Source organism: Stegostoma tigrinum, chromosome 3 (genome assembly GCF_030684315.1).
Source record: "Stegostoma tigrinum isolate sSteTig4 chromosome 3, sSteTig4.hap1, whole genome shotgun sequence".
NCBI lineage: Eukaryota > Metazoa > Chordata > Chondrichthyes > Orectolobiformes > Stegostomatidae > Stegostoma > Stegostoma tigrinum.
In genome coordinates, this window is record NC_081356.1 from 106,930,415 (window position 1) to 106,953,132 (window position 22,718).

General features: G+C 42.8%; 1 protein-coding gene across 7 annotated transcripts in view; it reads left to right on the plus strand.

Annotated features, from left to right (window-relative positions):
• pde8b (phosphodiesterase 8B) overlaps positions 1–22,718 on the plus strand; it is a 291,793-nt gene that overhangs the window by 62,056 nt on the left and 207,019 nt on the right. For 2 of the 7 annotated variants that reach the window (XM_048527656.2, XM_048527657.2), the window contains exon 1: positions 5,288–6,696. The exons of 4 other annotated variants lie outside the window; for them this stretch is intronic. In XM_048527656.2, the coding sequence (XP_048383613.1) occupies positions 6,427–6,696 (270 nt within the window). In that variant the 5' untranslated portion in view covers positions 5,288–6,426. Of the gene's footprint in view, positions 1–5,287; positions 6,697–22,718 lie in introns of those variants that run through there. One more of the 7 variants, XM_059644814.1, reaches the window with a different exon arrangement.

Below are 22,718 nucleotides of genomic sequence, written 5' to 3' on the forward strand. Positions count from 1 at the left end.
GAACCCGATCCCTCTATTAATAAAAGCTAAAACACTGTATGCCTTCTTAACAGCCTGCAATGTAGTGAGTATACATGGATGTAAGAGACCAGTGACCTAGAACAATAGGCTGTGGATTCAACCAAGATCAGGTTATTTTGATGTGTAATGAGGCGGTTTAATAAATGATACCAGAGTAAAATTTCCACACCTCTAGCCCCCACCCACGAAACAGCGATCATAACATGATAGAATTTAACATTCAGGATGACAGGGAGGATCTTGGGTTAAAAACAACTGTGGTAAGCCTAAATAAAGGTAATTAAGGAAAGAGGATAGATCTAACTGGAGTAGAATGGGGAAGGAGTTTACCAGCAAAAACAGTTGAGGATCAATGGGAGACATTTAAGAAACTAGTTCATGACTCAAAGCAAATACATATTCCAGTGAGGAAGAAGGATTCTAGTCAACCTTGTGTGCCAAGGAAGCTGAGAATAGCATAAGATTGAATGAAAAAACTTACAATGTGACAAAGATTAGTTGTAAGCAAGAGGTTTGGGAAAGTTTTAAAAACCAACAAAAGACATCCAAGAAAATAATAGAGGGAGAAAATATATTTTGAGGGTAAACTTGCAAGTAATGTTAAGATGGACAGTGAGAGCTTTGTAAAATATATAAAAGGAAAAGAGAAACTAGACATTGGCTCCTTAAAAGGATCGGATTAGGAAATGATAATGGGGAACCAGGAAATGGCAGAGGAGTTACATAAATTCTTTGCATCAGTCCTCAAAGTAGGAATCACTAATAGCGTTCTAAAATTATTAAATATTGAAGATGAAAGCAGATGGAAATAAATAATATAACTAACACCAGAGAAAATGTGCTATGGAAATTAATGGGGATATTAATAATAACTCCCCTGTACCCTATGAAAAAGGATATTGAAAGAAGTGGCTACGGAGAAAGTGGATGCAGTGGTAGTATGTTCCACAAGTCTTTAGATTCTGCAGAAGTCCCAGAGAATTTGAAAATTGTCAATGTAAAAACCTTATTAATAAAGGGAAAGAAAAAAATGAACAGGCAACTATAGACAGTTATCTTAATGCCTATTACTGGGAAAATGTAGAGTCTGTTATAGGAGTGTCATAGCAGAGCATTTAGAAATGCATAATATGATCCAGCAGTGTCAGCCTGGCTTTATGAAGGGATTTTCAGAAGGCATTTGATAAGATACCACACATTAAACTACTTAAGATAACAGCCAGTTCATGGAAGTCATATGTTAGCATGGATAGAGGATTGGCTAAGTGATATAAGATAATGGATTGGGGTAAAGAGTGCATTTTCAGGATGGCAACCTGTAATTAGTGGATCAGTGGACCACAATTATGTACAACATACATTAATGACTTGGATGAGGAAAGTGAATGTGTTAAAGCCAAGTTTACAGAAACCGCAAAAATAGGTAGGAAGACAAGTGGTGAGGATAATGCAAAGGGTCTGCAGAGGGTTAGAAAGTGAGCAAAATCTTGGCAGTTGGAATATAATTTGGGGAAGTGTGAGGTTATGCACTTTGGCAGGAAGAATAGATGAGATAAAGATAATTTAAGTGGGGAAAGACTGAAGAAAGCTACAGAATGGAGGGATTTGTGAGTCGTCATCCATGAATCAGAAAAAGCTAACATGTTCAGCAGGAATAGGAACGGAAAATGCAATGTTGGCTTTTTGTTCAAAAGAATTGGATTTTAAAAATAGGGAGATTTTGCTAAAACTATGCAAGTCACTAGTCAGACCACAGCTGGAATACTGTGAGCAGTTCTGGGCCCCTTGTTTAAAGAAAAATAACCTGGAGGAAATGCACAGCGGGTTCACTGGGCTGATACAAGATATGGAATTGTATCAGTGATAATGGGAACTGCAGATGCTGGAGAATCCAAGATAACAAAGTGTGAAGCTGGATGAACACAGCAGGCCAAGCAGCATCTCAGGACCTCCTGAGATGCTGCTTGGCCTGCTGTGTTCATCCAGCTTCACACTTTGTTATCACAAGATGTGGAATGACTGTTTTAGAAGAGATGTTGAATCAATAGAACCTGTTGGAATATGGAAAAATGAAAGTGACCTTATTGAAACAGACAAGATTCTGAGAGACCTTGACAGGGTAGATGTGAAAGGCTGTTTCACCTCCTGGAAGAGTTTAAGATCAAATGGCATAGCCTTGAAATAAAGGGTTGCAGATTTAGGACAGAGATAAGGAGGAATTTCTTCTCTGAGGCTTGCAAATCTGTGGAATTCCTTATCACAGAAATACGGGGCTGGGTCACTAGGTATATACAACACTGAGATTGACTTTTAATTAGTAAGGGATTTGGGGTATGGGAAAAAGGCATGATTGTGAAATTGAGGACTATCAGATTAGCCATGATCTCATTGAGAATCTGAGCAAACTCAATGGGATGAATGTCTTCCATCTGCTCCTGTATCTTATGGTGTTTATGGAGAGGAACTTGCAGGTGGTGGTGTTCCCATGTATTTGCTGCCTTGTCCTTCTTGATGGAAGTGCTTGTGGGTTGGAAGGTAGTGCCTAAGGAGCCTTGGTGAATTTCTGTGTGCATCTTGCAGGTAACTCACACTGCTGCTACCTGAGCATCTATAGTGGTGGCAGTGGATGTTTGTGAATGTGTTATTGATCAAACAGGCTGCTTTGTCCTTTATGTTGACAGGCTTCTTGAATGTTGTTGGAACAGGACCCATCCAGGCAAGTGAGCAGAATTCCATCACATTTCCGAATTGTGCCTTGTAGATGGTGGGCAAACACTGGGGAGACAGGTGGTGAATTATGTGCTGCAAGATCCCTAGCCTTTGACCTGCTTTTCTAGCCACTTTCTTTATGTGGCAGGTCCAGTTGAGTTTCTGGTCAATGGTAAATCCCAGTAATTTGATAGTGGGGGAATTCAGTGATGGTAACATCATTGAATGTCAAGGGTGATGGTTTTGATTCTCTCTTGTTGGTAATGGCCATTTACTGGCTGATCTTTTCCGGCTATCTCTTATTTCTAATCTGTGTGTTGCAATAGTATTTCTTCTTTTATATAGTAATTATAAACTCACTCTTTATATTAATGTAAGGAAGCCTGGTTAAGTTTAAAGTGAGACCTTACCCCATTACAGGCAAAATGTTCAATTCTGATGGCATTGATCAGACTCCGATGGTATTTCAATGAGTTTTCAGTGAGGCTAGCATCCCAACATGTTCCTGTTTCTAAATACTTTTAGAGGAGGAAAGTTAGCGAGTTTGACAGAATCTGCCTGACAGAAATAGAGATAACTGAAGAGATATTGGAGGCGTTAGTGGTGGTCTTTCGGGAATCACTGGTGTCAGGGAGGGTCCCAGAGGACTTGAAAATTGCAAATGTTTAACCCCCTGTTTAAGAAGAGAGTAGGGAAAAGATAGGAAGTTATAGGCTGATTAGCTTGACCTCGGTCATTGGTAAGATTTTGGAGTCCATTGTGAAGGATGAGATTTTTGAATACTTGTAAATGCATGATAAAACAGGGCAAAGTCAGCACAGCTTCATCAAGGGGAGGTCATGCCTGACAAATCTGTTAGAATTTCTTGAGGAGGTAACAAGCAGATTAGACCAAGGAGACCCAAAGGATGTTAACTACTTGGACTTACAAAAGGTTTTTGACAAGGTGCCACATGGGAGACTGCTGAATAAGATAAGGGCCCATGGTGTTTGAGGCAAGGTTCTAGCATAGATAAAGATAGGCTCTCTGGCAGAAAGCAAAGAATGGGGGTAAAAGGGTCTTCCTCAGGCTGGTAACCAGTGACTAGTGGTGTTCCACAAGAGTCAGTGTTGGGACCACAACTTTTCAATGTATACATTAATGATCTAGATGAAGGAACTGAGGGCATTCTGGCTAAGTTTGCAGATGATTCAAAGATAGGTGGAGGAACAGGTAGTATTGAGGAGGTGGGAATGCTGCAGAAGGAATTGCACAGTTTAGGAGAGTGGGTGAAGAAGTGGCAGATGAAATACATCATGAGAAAGTGAGAGTTCCTGCACTTTGGTAGGAAGAGTAGAGGCATAGCAAGTTTCTAAATGGGAAGAAAATTCAGAATTCTGAAGTGCAAAGGGACTTGGGAGTCCTAGTCCAGGGTTTTCTTAAGGTAAACTTGCAGGTTGAGCTGGTACTTAGGAAGGCAAGTCTCATGTTGGCATTTATTTTTACAGGACATGAATATAAAAGCAGGGATATACTTGTGAGGCTTTATAAAGCCCTGGTCAAACAACATTTAGAGTATTGTGAGCAATTTTGGGCCGCATAACTCAGGGAGGATGACTGGCCCTGGAACATGTCCAGAGGAAGTTCCTGAGAATGATCCCAGCAATGAAAGGCTCAACATATATGGAATGTCTAAGGACTCTGTATCTATACTGGATGGAGTTTAGAAGGATGAGGGGGGATCTAATTGAAAGTTACAGAATATTGGATGGCATGGACATTGGGAAAATGTTTCTATTGGCAGGAGAGCCTAGGACCTGAGGGCACAGCCTTAGTAAAGTGAGAACCCTTTAGAATGGAGATAAGGAGAAACTTCTTCACCCTAAAAGTGGTGAGTCTTTGGAATTCACTGCCACCGAAGGCTGTGAGGGCCAGGTCATTGAGGGTATATAAGACAGAGATAAATATTTCTTGATTGTAAAGGGGATCAAGCGTTCTGTGGAGAAGGTGGGAGAATGGGGTTGTAAAACTTATCAGCCATGATTGCGTGGCAGAGCAGACTCGATAGGCCATTTGGCACAATTCCTGCTCTTATGTCTTAGGGTCTAAATAGCAATCCAGTAAAGACAGTAATGAGCCACTTAGCTCCAGTTTCCATGCCACAAGTTATCTTTCTGATAGTACACAAGTTCCTGTCAGAGAGCCAGTTCACCCAAAAATAAATTGAGGGAAAATGCAAATATATCGAAACATTTATATGCAGGCATCATTTTGCAAAATTGGCTTTATTTCCTTACGTCATTTTAATGTGCTCCTAAGATGCTGCTTGGCCTGCTGTGTTCATCCAGCTCCACATCTTGTTATCTCGGATTCTCCAGCACATGCAGTTCCCATTATCTCTGGAAAATTATCATGTTATGCTTAAGAATCTGCCAGAACAGTCATTGTCATTTGTAAAGAAAGTAGGTTAAAAAGATATTTTCAGCACTATTAGGTATTAACAATAATATAAAACAGTATCCCTTTAAATATTGCGCTGGAAGTGCCACTCCTCTTCCGGTGCTTTGTGATAGTCCTTGCCTGGATAACAAAATGACCAGTGTGTATGCATTCAGGCTTTCGGAAAACATTTGCCTCATTCCTTTTTAAACTGATCTAATTATGAAACAGAATTTCGGTTCAGTGAATTATTCATTCAGCGTCTTTGATTATAATATAACAGTTTGCATAAGCAGGCCGCTGACAGTTCTACGCACACTTGGACAAAAAGGAAAGTGTGTCGTTTAATGGTTTTGCCGCAGGGTACCATTCCAGCCTGTAGCCTAACTAGTAGAATTAGTATTCTGCATAATCTTTAAAATCTGCAAAGTTGTCATTGTTCTGACAGCTGGATTTATGAGAAAGCCCAATTCGCCTGTGGATTCTGAAGGATAGCGGGAATCGCGACTGTGACAACATGCCCCGGAGAAATTGAAAGGAGAATATGTGTCTCTGCCAGGATTGCTCCGGTATTGTAGGCGATTGAGCAGGGTAAAGCCCCTCAATGTTGCTAATGAGAAGTTGTGATGGCCTCTGAGACCAGGTCAAAGATCAAGAACTCTTTTGACGTCAGAGACAGTGAATTACAATCTGCCAGGGAGCATCGTGGTGAAGGAAGGGGGGCAGATGATTATTCACATGAATCATAGACGTTTTCAAGAGACATTTTCTCCCTCTTGTGGATTACTACCACTTTCATCTGTGCTGAGGAGAAAAGCATGAAATCCGAGTGATTCAGAGGTACACTGATTCTGAACAGTGATAACACATTCATTTTCTGGATGCTATCGCTGCGTAATCTCGTACAAAACCAGTGATCGACAAGAGGAACATGGGAAAGCCTCTGGGCTTACACAGAATATTGACAATGTAGACGAAGGTTGTTAATTGAGGGCTCAGGAGGAGCAGGTGGGGGTGGGGGAGAAAGTACTAAGAGACAGGAACGCCAGAGGTGGAGGGAGAGAGAGAGATAGAAATTAATTCTAGAGGAAAGACTTGAAAGAGGCACAAAAGATTAAAGAGAAAATATCAGGCAGATGAACAGAGCAGCAACAGTGACAAAGGTGCAATAGGGAGAGGAGGAGAGTATGGGAGATTGACTGACTGGGGACAATTGTACCAGAGAGGGAGAGGGAGAGAAAAGGAGTCCAGTGAACAGCAGGAGCTAAGTGGAGAGTGATGGGCTGTGCTCCTAGTATCCATGTTTCTCAAAGTGGAGTGATTTACTGCAGAGATTCGGATGAATCAAACTCCCCACATCAGACCACCACCATCTCCCAAGGTACAGCAACAGTCCATGGCTTCTTCATCAAGACAGACGCTGCTGAATCGTTGCCCTCTGTGTTGGCATACCAGAGTCGGGCAACACGCACCTCCTCAAGACGAGAGAAAAAGGAAAACAGCAACTGCACTGAAGCTGAAACCCAAACCAGCCACACCAGTGTTAAGGTAATAGATTTGTTTATTCCTTTCACCGTTGTATATTCAAGTCATGGGCTCATGAGGCAGTCTGTTGTGATGTGTTTAGGATTGGTGAAACCCCCAACAAAAGAAAAAAACATCTGCTTCAATTTACATTTCAGCATTGAGTAATGATTTACAGTAACAACTAACTTCTGCATATCTAGTGCTATACATGATTGAGAGACATTTAATATGTTAAGGATTTAATATGTTTAAGGATAGCAAAGATGATTCTTGTTAGGAGTGAGAGAGACAGGGTAGTTGTCATGGGGGACTTCAACTTTCCAAATATTGACTGGGAACACTATAGTTTGAGTACTATAGATGGGTCAGTTTTTGTCCAGTGTGTGCAGGAGGGCTTCCTGACACAGTATGTAGATAGGCCAACAAGGGGTGAAGCCACATTAGATTTGGTACTGGGTAATGAGCCTGCCAGGTGTTAGATTTGGAAGTAGGTGAGCACTTTGGGGATAGCGATCACAATTCTGTTATGTTTACTTTAGTGATGGAAAGGGATAGGTGTATACCACTGGGCAAGAGTTATAGCTGGGGGAAAGACAATTACGATGCGATTAGGCAAGATTTAGGGAGCATAGGATGGGGAAGGAAACTGTAGGGGATGGGCACATTAGAAATGTGAAGCTTATTCAAGGAAAAGCTCCTGTGTGTCCTAGATAAATATGTACCTGTCAGGCAGGGAGGAAGCTGTAGTGAGCGGGAGCCGTGGTTTACGAAGGAGGTGGAATCTCTGGTCAAGAGGAAGAAGAAGGCTTATGTTAGGATGAGATGTGAAGGCTCAGTTAGGGCGCTTGAGGGCTACGAGGTGGCCAGGAAAGACCTAAAGAGAGAGCTCAGAAGAGCCAAGAGGAGACATGAGAAGTTGTTGGTGGATAGGATCAGGGTAAACCCTAAGGCTTTCTATAGGTATTTAAGGAATAAAAGAATAACGAAAGTAAGATTAGGCCCAATCAAGGATAGTAGTGGTAAGTTGTGTGTGGAGTCAGAGGAGATAGGGGAAGCGCTAAATGAATATTTTTCAACAGTATTCACTCTAGAAAACGACAATGTTGTCGAGGAGAATACTGAGATACAGGCTACCAGACTAGGTGGGATTGAGGTTCACAAGGAAGAGGTATTGGAAATCCTTTAGAGGGTGAAGATAGATAAATCCCCTGGGCCGGATGGGATTTATCCTCGGATCTTCTGGGAAGCCAGGGAGGAGATTGCCGAGCCTTTGGCATTGATCTTTAACTCATCATTGTCTACAGGAATAGTGCCAGACGACTGGAGGATAGCAAATGTGGTTCCCCTGTTCAAGAAGGGGAGTAGAGACAACCCTGGTAATTATAGACCAGTGAGCCTTACCTCAGTTGTTGGTAAAGTGTTGGAAAAGGTTATAAGGGATAGGATTTATAATCATCTAGAAAAGAATAAATTGATTCGGGATAGTCAGCACGGTTTTGTGAAGGGAAGGTCGTGCCTCACAAACCTTATTGAGTTCTTTGAGAAGGTGACCAAACAGGTAGATGAAAGTAAACTGGTTGATCTGGTGTATATGGATTTCAGCAAGGCTCTGGATGTGAGTTTGCTCGCTGAGCTGGAAGGTTAGTTTTCAGATGTTTCGTCACCATTCTAGGTAACATCATCAATGAACCTCCGACGAAGCGCTGGTGTTACTCTCCACCTATCTTCTTTACTCTCCATCTTCAGTCCGCCTCCCCCTCTCTCCCTATTTATTCCAGTTCCCTCTCCCCATCCCCCTCTCTGATGAAGGGCCTAGGCCCGAAACGTCAGCTTTTGTGCTCCTGAGATGCTGCTTGGCCTGCTGTGTTCATCCAGCCTCACATTTTATTATCTTGGAATTCTCCAGCATCTGCAGTTCCCATTATCGCTGGTGTTATGTCCCACTTTCTATTTATCTGGTTAGGTTTGCTTGGGTTGGTGATGTCATTTCCTGTTCTTTTTCTCAGGGGATGGTAGATTGGCCTCAAATCAATGTATTTGTTGATGGAGTTCCAGTTGGAATGCCATGCTTCTAGGAATTCTCGTGCATGTCTCTGTTTGGCTTGTCCTAGGATGGATGTGTTGTCCCAATCAAAGCGGTGTCCTCCCTCATCTGTGTGTAAGGATACGAGTGATAGTGGGTCATGTCGTTTTGTGGCTAGTTGATGTTCATGTATCCTGGTGGCTAGCTTTCTGCCAGTTTGTCCAGTGTAGTGTTTGTCACAGTTCTTGCAAGGTATTTTGTAGATGGCGTTCGTTTTATTTGTTGTCTGTATAGGGTCTATTAAGTTCATTAGCTGCTGTTTTAGTGTGTTGGTGGGTTTGTGGGCTACTGTGATGCCAAGAGGTCTGAGTAGTCTGGCAGTCATTTCAGAAATGTCTTTGATGTAGGGGAGAGTGGTTATGGTTTCTGAGCCCGTTTTGTCTGTTTGTTTGGGTTTATTGCTGAGGAATCGGCGGACTGTGTTCATAGGGAACCCATTCTTTTTGAATACACTGTATAGGTGATTTTCCTTTGCTCTGCGTAGTTCCTCTGTGCTGCAGTGTGTGGTGGCTTGTTGGAATAATGTTCTAATGCAGCTTCGTTTGTGGGTGTTGGGATGGTTGCTCCTGTAGTTCAGTATTTGGTATAAATGACATCACCAACGCAGGAAATGACATCACCAACCCAAGGAAACCTAACCAGATAAATAGAAAGCGGGACATAACACCAGCGCTTCGTCGGAGGCTGCTGTTACCTAGAATGGTGACGAAATGTCTGAAAACTAACCTTCCAGCTCAGCGAGCAAACTCACATCCAGAACGTCGACCTGAGCTACAAATCTTCTCAAAACTCGCTATTTCAGCAAGGCGTTCGATAAGGTTCCCCACAATAGGCTATTGTACAAAATGCGGAGGAATGGAATTGTGGGAGATATAGCAATTTGGATTGGAAATTGGCTTGCTGAAAGAAGACAGAGGGTGGTAGTTGATGGGAAATGTTCATCCTGGAAACCAGTTACTAGTGTGTACTGCAAGGGTCAGTGTTGGGTCCACTGCTCTTTGTCATTTTTATAAATGACCTGGATGAGGGCGTAGAAGGTTGGGTTAGTAAATTTGCAGACAACACTAAGGTCGGTAGAGTTGTGGATAGTGACGAAGGATGCTGTAGGTTGCAGAGAGACATAGATAAGCTGCAGAGCGGGGCTGAGAGGTGGAAAATGGAGTTTAATGCGGACAAGTGTGAGGTGATGCACTTTGGTAGGAGTAACCAGATGGCAAAGTACAGGGCTAATGGTAAGATTCTTAGTATAAGTGTAGATGAGCAGAGAGATCTCGGTGTCCATGTACACAGATCCTTGAAAGTTGCCACCCAGGTCGACAGGGCTGTTAAGAAGGCATACAGTGTTTTAGCTTTTATTAATAGAGGGATCGAGTTCTGGAACCAAGAGGTTATGCTGCAGTTGTACAATACGCTGGTGCGGCTGCACTTGGAGTATTGCGTACGGTTCTGGTCACCGCATTATAAGAAGAATGTGGAAGCTTTGGAAAGGGTGTAGAGGAGATTTACTAGGATGTTGCCTGGTATGGAGGGAAGGTCTTACGAGGAAAGGCTGAGGGACTCGAGGCTGTTTTCATTCGAGAGAAGAAGGTTGAGAGGTGACTTAATTGAAACATATAAAATAATCAGAGGGTTAGATAGGGTGGATAGGGAGAGCCTTTTTCCTAGGATGGTGACAGCGAGCACGAAAGGGCATCGCTTTAAATTGAGGGGTGAAAGATATAGGACAGATGTCAGAGGTAGTTTCTTTACTCAGAGAGTAGTAAGGGAATGGAACGCTTTGCCTGCAACGGTAGTAGATTCGCCAACTTTAGATACGTTTAAGTCGTCATTGGATAAGCATATGGACGTACATGGAATAGTGTAGGTTAGATGGGCTTCAGATTGGTATGACAGATCGGCACAACATCGCGGGCCGAAGGGCCTGTACTGTGTTGTAATGTTCTATGTTCTATGTTCTATGTTCACTGATATTGTTTTCATAAAATGTTAGGAAATAGGCCTTGTTTTCCCTGTAAAAACAGTATTGTCGAGCTTGTGCAAACAATCTGCAGCTGAGTAGTTAAATTAAGAGTGAGGGTTTTACTTTGAGATTTCAGCGGGGTTGAGCAAACAGAGAATTACAAGTGGAACATAATAATTTCCTGCTGCATTCTCACATGGCAACAACTTCTGTTCAGTTTCTCTGGTTGCCGGGTCTTTACAATAATTACGTGGAAACTTCAGAGTCCTTTTAATACATTTCTTTGGATTTCCTCCTGCTTTTCCACTGTGATTTTAGCACACTGCATCCCAAATGTACAAGCTGTGTTAGTTTAAAGTTTGGAAGTATTGCTGCAACAATGAATGAAGGAGAGAGGAGTTTCTAACTGAGAACTTGGATATTCCAACCGAAGGTCTGCTGCAGTTCAGGAAAATGAGGACAGGGTTTTCCTGGGAACAGGAATAACAATAAGTACTGCCTAAGGTTCTGCAGCTTGATAGTTGTTTGTTGTAGCAATGAATTATAGCAGAGGTCAGTTGGTAAGCTCCCATCTTCTTCACCTCAGTAGTTATAAGGTTGAGTTGTCTGCCCAACAGTTACAAGAACCTGTTTGACATTTAATCCATTTATACGTAGGATATGTTGAGGACAATGTTCTATACCCAGGCTACAACCTCAGTGTAGGATGTAGATTTTCTCAACAGTGAATGTCAGATCAGCCAGAAATTGTACCTCCTTCCTTTTGCACTGGGCCACTAATGTGCAAAAGCAAAATGTTGCAGAGTTTGGATATCTGACCTGAAAACAAACAATGCTCAATAGATCATGCAGCATCTGTAGAGAGAGAAAAACTGAATGAACAGATGGAATCTTGTTGAGGAATCAGAGACCTGCCCTGCTTTTTCTTTAAAACAGGAAGGCCCACTGAGTCACAAGTCATCAGGCAGTGACAAAGCCACCAATGGGCCTTCCCTTGGAATCAAAACCCCAGGGATACTGCTTACCAAAAGTGATGGACCCTTGAGTTCCAGGATCCTGGAGCAGTCAATGGTGCTTGGTGGTCGGGAGGGAATTTTGTCGGGAGAGGGCTGTGAGAGAGCTGGTGACTAAGGAGCAGGATCCCTTTCTAATAATCCATAATCTGCTAATCTCTCCCACCTCCCAGCCCCACAAAAAAGGTAAAGATTCAAAATAAAGACCCCACCAACTGCTCTCTTCCCAGCCTGCTTTAGATAATTCTTTCTTCATACACCTGTAACTCTGTTCAGTTAGTTTGAGCACATTGGTTTGAGCTCCCTGGATGACAAAGTAGATGGATGTCAAGGTAATGAAGGAATAATGACGAGTGTCGGGGAGAAAATATGACCGAGAACCAAAGCCAATACAGAAGGTTTCGTTGAGAATTAAAAAATGTATTAGAGAAGCAATAAACAATAGAGTAATGACTAGCAGCCAACATAAAGTGAAATTCCAAAGTGTTCTACAAAGTATATAAATAGTAAAGAAATGATGAAAGGAGAATTTGAATTTAATAGGGACTAATGTGGGATTGGAGGCAGGGAGTTGGCTGAGGTATTAAATGATACTTTGCATATATCTTTACCAAGATGGCAGATGCTTCCCAGACTCTTGTATCAAAGTAGGAAACTCTGTCATTAGAAGTATTTAACAGTGATATTGAGGAAGTGTTGGATATAGTGTTAATGCTTAAGCTTCACAAGGCACCCAAAATAGATGAAATGCATCCAAAGATTATGAAGAAAGTAAGTTGAATTAGAAGGAGGACTGGCCCTTATATGTCAATCTGCCATTGACTCGGGACATGTCAGAACACTGGAGAATTGCAAACATTGTATCCTTATTCAAAAACATTTGTAAAATGTGATAAGATGTGAAACTATTTACAGGCAAGTACCAGAAATGCAAGATGCTGCTTAATAAGAAAGGATGAGAGATTGGTTTGCCTTTCTCTTGAAACGGCAAAAACTTTAAAATTCTGAAGCCAAGGTATTTAGTATTCTGAACAGTTTTAATAGAATTGACTTACAGCGTTCACATGTTGAAGATCAGTTAGCAATTATTTATAAGATAATTGCTAAGAAATTAAATGGCCAATTCAGGAGGAACTTCTTTTCCTAGAGAGTGGTGAGAATATGGAACTTCCTATCGTGCGGAATGCTTCTGATCAATGATACAGATGAACTTAAGAGAAGGTTCGATTTGAGGAATAATTGAGAATAGAATTGCGGGTTATGCTGTTAGATAATTGAGGAAAGACAGAAGAAGGGTTAAATGAATCATGAATGCTGCCTTGGATTGATTGTGTCTGATGTCCTGTTCTGTTTCTGTGCTGGATATCCAATGTAATTCTGTGATATAGGTGAGAAGAAACAGGCAGACCAGAGAGTTTGTGTGCTTACCAATATCTTCCCTTAAATAATATCGCCAGGAACTTCTTCATGTGTGAAAAATTTCTGTCATTTTTTCTGCATAGCAGTTGTAAAATATGTAATCGTATGCTGTTTTCAGTACCAATTGTTTTGTGTTTCACAGGTGGAAAAAGGTTAGGAGCTCACTCTTCCAGTGTGAAGGCTCATCTTTCAGAGACCCAGCACTGATGCTTGTGGTACACTGCTGGATACCAGCCTCCTACCACCATCCTCAGCTCCTGCCCTAAAGCTAATTTTGGATCTGACTTGCCAAGTTACTCTGGATCCCATGTGCATTAACCTTTTTTTAATATCAGTCTCCAGGTGGGACCTCTGCTGACAGCCTTGCTGAAATCCATATTAATTACATCAACTGCACGCTCATCTATGCACCTGGTTATCTCCTCAAAAAGTTCAATTAAATTTGTTAGACATGACCGCTGCCTGCAAAGCCCCGCTGGCTATCCCTGATCAAAACTTACCTCTTCTAGTGTAGTTTAATGCTCTCTTTCAGAATTTTCTCCAATATAAGGATATGAAAGGATTTTATCTCATTGATGTGAGACTCACTGGACTATAGTTCCCTAGTTTATCTCTATCACCCTTCCTGAAAATTGGAACCATGTTAGCTGTCCTCCAGTCCTCTAGCACCTCCTTTGTGGACAGAGGTATTAAACATTGAGTCAGAACCCCTGTAATTTCTTCCCTTCTCTCCCACCGTGGTCTGGGACACCACTCATCCTGACCTGGGGATTTTTCCGCTTATAAGCATCAAAATCTTTAATACTCCCTCACTCTCTGTGTCAAAGTGCTCAAGAACCTCACAGCCTCCCTTCCCACATACAGAACCTACATCTTCCCGCTCCAAAATGAAGACAGATGTATAGTACACATTTGACACCCAACTTGCGCGACTCTTACTTCCCAGAAATTAATTTGACTTCTGGGCACAAAGAATGGGCAGGCCACACTGAAGTTTGGAGGAATATAAAAAGTGCTGAGAAGCTGTTTTGCTTCAGTTAAGAGTCTAGTACTGGCAAATATAGCCTTAGGATAAAGGAGCTGCCATAAGAGCCCAAATTGGGAGAAATTCTGTCACTGAGATTTGAGTATTTTTAGTGTGCTGTGGATTCTCCAATTCTGAGCATATTCCAGATAAAAATCTATAACTTTTTCGGACCTATGGAAATCAATAGAGCCTTGTTTGGTCAGTAATTCATGGACATTGTTAATAAGGCTAACAATTACCTTACATCCTTAAATACCCAGGAGAAGGTGATGGTGAGCTGCCATTTTGAACCACTGTTGTAGATACACCCACATATACACCCAGGTTTAATCGAGATAGAGTTTCAGGATTTTGACCCATTGATTATAAACAACAGAATTCAAAGTCAGGTTGACTTTATAGAAGCATAGAATGATTACAGCACAGAAACCAATCATTTCATCTGCCCTGAGAATGCTGGCTTGCAGAAGAAGTAGTTTATCTAGTGCCAAGCCTCTGCCTTCTCTCCATAGCCCTGCTTTTTTTTTTCAGATATTCCTTTGGAGGGGAACTTTCTCGCTTGTGGTGCTCCCTTGCAGCTATTTACTTTGTTCTTCCAGGTTGTAGAGGTTGCAGGATTGGAAGATACTTTGGAGGAGCTTTGAGGTTTCTGGTAAATGGTGCATCTAGTAAATGATACAAAGTGCTACAGCTGCATGTGGTTGATGGATAGAGTGAATGTTTAAGATGGTGGATAGAATGCCCAACAAGTAGATTTGTCACAGTTGTGATACCCCAAATTCCATCACCCGCATTTTAATATAATAAAATGTGAGGCTGGATGAACACAGCAGGCCAAGCAGCATCTCAGGAGCACAAAAGCTGACGTTTCGGGCCTAGACCCTTCGGTCTAGGCCCGAAACGTCAGCTTTTGTGCTCCTGAGATGCTGCTTGGCCTGCTGTGTTCATCCAGCCTCACATTTTATTATCTTGGAATCTCCAGCATCTGCAGTTCCCATTATCTCTGATACTATTTCACCCGCATTTTAATACCTGGGACCTTTAGTAGACTAAATGGTTTCAAAACGTAGAAGTACTTCTTTAAAAGGCCCGCAACAATTAGCTGAGCACAGGTTAGCCCAGCTTCATGAAACCACTGTGAGATAGACAACACCAATCTGAGACAAAAATTCACCATTTCAAAAAATATTGAAACTTAAATCTCTATCTCCTGTTTGATCATACCTTTATGGATAATTTCCACAGTTTGGCAGTGAAAAAAATCACCTGCAAGTCATCTTGCTAGGAAAATAATGAGTTCAGACATGACAATGCAGAAATTTTATACCGTTGAGTAAATTTCATATATTGGCAATGAAGAGACGCCTGTGAATTGCCTAGCTTGGAAAACAATGAATCCAGGCTGGCGATACACGAGTGAACTATACTGCAATTGGCTGATTAGGTAGAGAGAAAGATGAATTTTAACTAGAACTAAAGAACACCTGCTCATGCTGTCTCTCTCTCTCTCTCTCTGTTTTTTCTCACTTTCGCTTGAACATAATCCAATAAAAGAGCAAATTGGAGCAACATTCTTTCACCAAAAACTCAAAGATATCAGCAATATTTGTGACTGCTCACATATAAGACATCAATCAAACAAACAAGCGTGGTTTCAGATTAAAAGCTAATACTAGAAGGGCATGATAAGGATTTTTGAATTACATGTTCTTGTATCTTTGTTTAATACTGGGAGTGTTGTCCCATTTTCATATTTTATACCTGTATTTGTGCATGCTTTATTGCCATGCTTTATTGCTTGGGATAAGCACATGATGTAATCCACTCAGCCTTGTTATTGGCTCCTTATTTGATTCTATTGAACTAGCAAACTATATTTTTGATAGAGTGATCTGCAGCTATGTGTTTAAAGATATTAAAATGTTTGCACCCAACTGAGGGGGTTTAAAAGAGGAGAGTCTAATTCATCCCTCCTCTCCTGGCTAAGCATGCTTTTATTTTCTCTGAATTGAATTGAGTCAAGGTTCTTGTGTGTTGCACTCATGCAGGAGAAAGGTTCCACCATATTGCTACCTTGTGCTACCTAATGGGCAGATGTTGGAAGTCAGATGTTGAGTTACATGGTACAGAATCCCCAGCCTCTGTCCTACCACAGTATTTATTTATTTCGTGCAGTCATGTTTTTGGTCAGTACGGGCTTCCAGGATGTTGATGGTAAGGGATTTGGCAACGGTAAGGGAAGGATACTCTTGTTGGCGATAACCATGCCTTGATAGTTGTGTGATGCAAATGTTACTTGTGACTCATTAGTCCAAGTGTGAATATTGTGTTTATCTTGCTGCTTTGATATCTGAGGAACTTGGATCAGGGTGACGAAATGAAGTTGATGTGGAATTTCCGGCATGATCTTATGGAATGGCAGAGGAGGGCAAATGAAGTGCACGGCTTAACTTGTTCCTATCTCTTTTGTTTCTTGGGAAACAGCTTTTACCCTCAAATACGACTTGCTGGGCTGCGGCATGTTTGGTCACAGGCAGAGAAGTTCTCTCCACTACTTACAGCTGGATTTTTTTACAGGAAGAAACATATCAATTCATAATTTGATCTTCACAGCAACAGTCAGATACAGTGTCTTCAGAGAGCAGCAGCTGTTTGGGGTTGTTGCCATCATTCTTTCCATTCATATGTATCCATTGCACTTTCTGTACTCCTAGAGAATATGTAGAAACAATTGAAATTAACTTACTGTGCTGAATTTGGTAATAAGATTTCACCAATCCCCTTGTACAATTATTTCGTTGCACATACTGTTCCTCACTTATTTGCTTTGTTTAGCCATGTTTAGAATTATAGATTAAGTATTGGAGATTAAAAATTGGATTCATAAATGCAGCACTGGGATGAAAGGAGAGAAAGAGTTAAAGGTTTGAGCTGAATTAATGGTAAATGATCGTTTTATAATGTTTGTTTCATTCTGATGCCTCCAGAAAAACTGTCACGATGTGAGTAACACATGGTTTCACTAAAATGCATCATGCATTTTGAAAATCAGGTGGTAAGCACTGAAATTCATGAGTTGTGCTCTTGAAATAAAAGTACTGAGAACATTAGCCTGAGGTTTGCTCAAAATACTGCCTGAAGGCAACCATGACTTTAGTTCTATTATGCTGATTCCACTAGGCGGATAGTAAACCCTCATTTTCACAATTTAGAGTGTATGGAAGGTGTGACTTTTGGATTACCAATGACATTGGGGTGCGATTGAGGACCATTTTCCTTAATATTGACAATTTTAGTATTTAATAGATTCTCACTATGGAGGACAATGAGATAGAGGTTCTGTAGAACCACCATGGCAGCATTCAGAAAGTCCAGGGGCCTTGTTAGCACCTCTCTTTGCCTTCTGATGCCTCAAAGATCGGTGGTAAGGGGAAAAGCAGAGAGGAGGAAAGTGGACTGGGGGATCCAGCACTCTCTCACCACAGAGAAGGACCAGAAGAGACCTACCTCTTTGTTGAGAAAGTGACTTCAGCTTAGGATTAGGGGGTTTCTTGTAACCCTATTATAAACAATGCTCCTGTAAATCAATAGAACCCCAATTACACTTGAATAGGTGTCTGAGTGGGGAAGCCAGTTTGAAACCAAGGTCGGAAACTGCCAGCGCTGTTCCAAAAGCTAATTGTCCTTTCGTGGGGCTTGCAGAAGGACTGTCGTTACCATGTCACACAGGAAAGATATAACCTCCCTCTGTCCCTGACGACAATCATTTCCACCCAGCATTACCGCGCCCCCCCGCCGCCCAACCTTCCACCCAGAAACCTCTTCCTCACTTCCCACTAGCAACCTGGTTAACAACTGATTTTTCAACTGATCTTCCCCTAATTGTAACTGATTGGTGCCTTGTTTGTGTGCAGAATGGCTGTCAATTGAACTGCTGATCTTCCCCCGTCTGGAAAATGTTGACAGTGAAGCAGCTAAACGGGACAGAAAAGAAATTAACTTCAAATAAACTGAGAGGAGTTGTTGAATGCTCCAGATTTCTTAGGATCTGTAAACCGTTTTCCAAATTTTATTTTCCATTCCCCTGTTTAAACACTGAGAGAAATTGAGCAACAACGGAACAGAATACACCATTCAGAGACAGTGGGAACTGCCGATGCTGGGGAATGTGAAATAACAAAGTGTAGAGCTGGATGAATACAGCAGTCCAAGCAGCATCAGAGGAGCAGGAAAGCTGATGTTTCGCCTCTATACCTTTCTTCAGAAAAGGGGGAAGGGAAGGGGATTCTGAAATAAATAGGGAGAGAAGGGGAGGCAGATAGAAGATGGATGAAGGAGAAGATAGGTGGAGAGGAGACAGACAGGTCAAAGAGGCGGCGATGGAGCCAGTAAAGATGGATTGAGGTGGGGAGTTGGGAGGAGATAGGTCAGTCCAGAGAGGACGGACAGGTCAAGCTGGCGGGATGAGGCTAGTAAGTAGTAGATGGGGTTGGGGCTAAAGGTGGGAGGAGCAGATGGGTGGGAGGAAGGACAGGTTAGGGAGGCGGGGACGAGCTGGGCTGGTTTTGGGATGCGGTTGGGGAAGGGGAGATTTTGAAGCTTGTGAAGTCCACATTGATACCATTGGACTGCAGGGTTCCCAAGCAGAATATGAGGTGCTGTTCCTGCAACCTTCGGATGGCAACGTTGTGGCACTGCAGGAGGCCCAGGATGGCCATGTCGCCCAAGGAGTGGGAGGGGAAGTTGAAATGGTTCGTGACTGGGAGGTCCAGTCGTTTGTCGCAAACCTAGCAGAGAGGTTCCACAAAGTTGTCCCCAAGTCTCCGCATGATTTCCCCAATGTAGAGGAGGCCACATCAGGTACAGCAGACATAGGATACCACATTAGCAGATGTGCAGGTGAACATCTGTTTGATGTGGAAGGTTTTCTTGGGGCCTGGGATGGGGATGAGGAGGGAGGTATGGGAGCAGGTGTAGCATTTCCTGTGGTTGCAGGGAAAAGTGCCGGGTGTGGTGGAGCTGGTGGGGAGTATGGAGCGGACAAGGGAATCACGGAGAGAGTGGCCCTTCTTGAAGGCAGACAAGGGTGGGGAGGGAAAAATGTCTTTGGTGGTGGGGTCGGATTGCAGATGGCGGAAATGTCGGAGGATGATGCGTCAGATCCAGAGGTTGGTGGGATGGTACGTGAGGATGGGGGGTGGGATTCTGTTTTGGTAGTTATTGCAGGGAGAGGTTGTGAGGGATGAGTTGCAAGAAGTGCTAGATACACGGTCGAGGGCATTTTCGACCACTGTGGAGAGTAAGTTGCAGTCCTTGAAAAACGAGGACACCTGGGATGCCTCATCTCGGGAGCAGATGCGCCAGGGACAAAGGAATTGGGAATAGAGGATGACATTTTTGCAGGAAGATGGTTGACAGGAGGTGTATTCTAGGTAGCGGTGGGAGTCAGTAGGCTTGAAATAGCCTATTGTCTCTGCCTGCTCCTGCCCCACCGAACTCGTCTCCACTCACCTGGACTCCATTTTCTCCCCCTTGGTCCAGTAACTCCCTACCTACGTCCGTGACACCACCCATGCCTCCACCTCCTCCAAAACGTACAATTCCCCGGTCCCCAACACTTCATCTTTACCATGGACGTCCAGCCCCTATACATTTGCATTCCCCATGCAGGTGGCCTAAAGGCCCTCCGCCTCTTCCTGTTCGGCATGCCTGACCAGTCCCCCTCTACTGACGCCTTTAACTGCTTAGCTGAACTCGTCCTCACCCTTAACAATTTCTCCTTCAATTCCTCCCACTTCCTACAGACAAAAGGGGTGGCCATGGGTACCCACATGGGCCCAAGCTATGCCTGCCTCTTTGTAGGATACATGGAACAGTCCTTCTTCCGAAGCTACACTGGCACTATCCCCCACCTCTTCCTCCGTTACATTGATGACTGTATCGGCGCCGCCTCATGCTCCCACAAGGAGCTTGAACAGTTCATCTACTTCACCAACACCTTCCACCCCAACCTTAAGTTCACTTGGACCATCTCCAATAACTCCCTGTCCTTCCTGGACCCCTTTGTTTCCATCTCTGGCAACCACCTGGAAACCGATATCCATTTCAAGCCTGTATCAGAGATAATGGGAACTGCAGATGCTGGAGAATCCAAGATAACAAAGTGTGAAGCTGGATGAACACAGCAGGCCGAGCAGCATCTCAGGAGCACAAAAGCTGACGTTTCAGGCCTAGACCCTTCATCAGAGAGGGGGATGGGGAGAGGGAACTGGAATAAATAGGGAGAGAGGGGGAGGCGGACTGAAGATGGAGAGAAAAGAAGTTAGGTGGAGAGGAGAGTACAGGTGGGGAGGTAGGGAGGGGATAGGTCAGTCCAGGGAAGACAGACAGGTCAAGGAAGTGGGATGAGGTTAGTAGGTAGGAAATGGATGTGCGGCTTGAGGTGGGAGGAAGGGATGGGTGAGAGGAAGAACAGGTTAGGGAGGCAGAGAAAGGCTGGGCTGGTTGTGTGGTGCAGTGGGGGGAGGGGATGAACTGGGCTGGTTTTGGGATGCGGTGGAGGAAGGGGAGATTTTGAAGCTGGTGAAGTCCACATTGATACCATTGGGCTGCAGGGTTCCCAAGTGGAATATGAGTTACTGTTGAATGCTTCTACTAAGTAAAAACACTTCAAATTGTGTCATTGGATTTGTAGAACTTTTCCGAGAAAATAAGTGGTCACGTAAAATCTAAAGCTCATAAATAAAAACCTGCAATCAGGTACACACATAGAGAACATGCACAGCCCAGAGAACTTCAGAAAGACTTTTTGATATTTGTGTGAACAACATTGTCATTTAGGCTCAAATTTGTAACAGTTTTGTAAACGGTTTTAAAATTATCTTCGAAACATTGGAACCTGGAAGGGAAGAACTGAAACAAATAGACTACTATTTTATTAACCACAATTTTTTTTTCTTTCATTTATTTTTACTCAGTAAACAATCATTTGGCTGTTTTGGCATTAGCAAAAATATTTGTATTACATATCTATATATCTCATTTTCCTAAATACTCTTCCACTAAACAGATAATTCAATCATTATTATTTTGCACAGACGCTTCTGAAATGCACAATTTTCAGAGAAAGTTGTGTAAAATGAGATTTGTCGCCATGTGGAGAATGAAATAGACATCCTTCTTTCCTGTTGAGTCACCTGTTATTGGGATAATGAAGTACCAAACCCACACAAAACATAATTTCCTTTAATCCAACTGTGCACTATGGAAATTGTCCCCACTTTGGCTGAGGGGGTTATGGGCAGAGAACAAAGAAATGGGACCAAGTGATTCTTTCAAATAGTTGGCATAAACACGATGGCTCAATAGCCTTCTTTGCTTTTAAAGGAAAATGACACTTAGAAAAAAGACATTTACAATATAACGGATACAGTACAAAATGGCCCTGGTGGCATGGTGGCACAGAGGGGGATGGCACTGATGCCTCACAGTGCCAGGGTCCCAGGTTCAATTCCATCCTCGGGCGACTGTCTGCGTTGAGTTCTCACATTCTCTCACTGTCTGTGTGGGTTTCCTCTGGCTATTCTGGTTTCCTCCCACAGTCCAAAGATGTGCAGGCAAGGTGGATTGGCCATGCTAAATTGCCATAGCATTCAGGGATGTGTAGATGGGTTACAGGGAAAAAAGGGTAGTGGATCTGGGTGGGGTGTTGTGAGGGTTGGTGTAGACTTGTTGGGCCAAAGGGCCTGTTTCTACACTGTAGGGATTCTGTGAATCTAGATCAGCAACAACTTGCAAAGTAAAGAATTTATTTCAGTGTTTTTTCAACAAGCATCACCCCACAATTTATTTTCAAAACACTTGTTGAACATTCTTCAAAATGAAGGCAGGCTATCCTAGACATGCTAAATTCTAATGTGACAGGATCAATAGATGACTTCATAAATAAAGGTGACCTTTGGTAACTGATCATAACAGTTGAATTTTCCATTCAGATTGAGGGAGTGATGGTGGGTCTAAAACTATTGCTGTAAACTCAAGTAAATTCAAGAAGATAGCTAACCAACAGCTTCAGGAGGTGTAGGAGGGTGGGGTTCAGATTTTTGGGACATTGGAACCGGTTCTGGGGAAGGTCGGACTATCACAAATTGGATGGTCTACACCTGTGCCGGACTGGAACCAATGTCCTTGGGGGTGCCTTTGCTAATGCTGTGGGGGAGGGTTGAAACGAATGTGGCAGGGGGATGGGAACCAAATATTGGACAGAAAAGAGGTAGTAACAATAGCCTGTAGGGAACTAGACAATGGAGTCAGTGTGACTAAAGGGAATAGTAGTTGGGGAGCAGATGATGAACACAAAGGGGCAGGTGGTCTGAGGTGCATTTGTTTTAATGCGAAAAGTGTAGTAGACAAAGCAGATGAGCTTAGGGCTTGGATCGGTACCTGGAGGTATGATGTTATTGCTATTACTGAGACTTGGTTGAGGGAAGGGCATGATTGGCAACGAGTTGTCCCAGGATATCGATGCTTCAGGCGGGATAG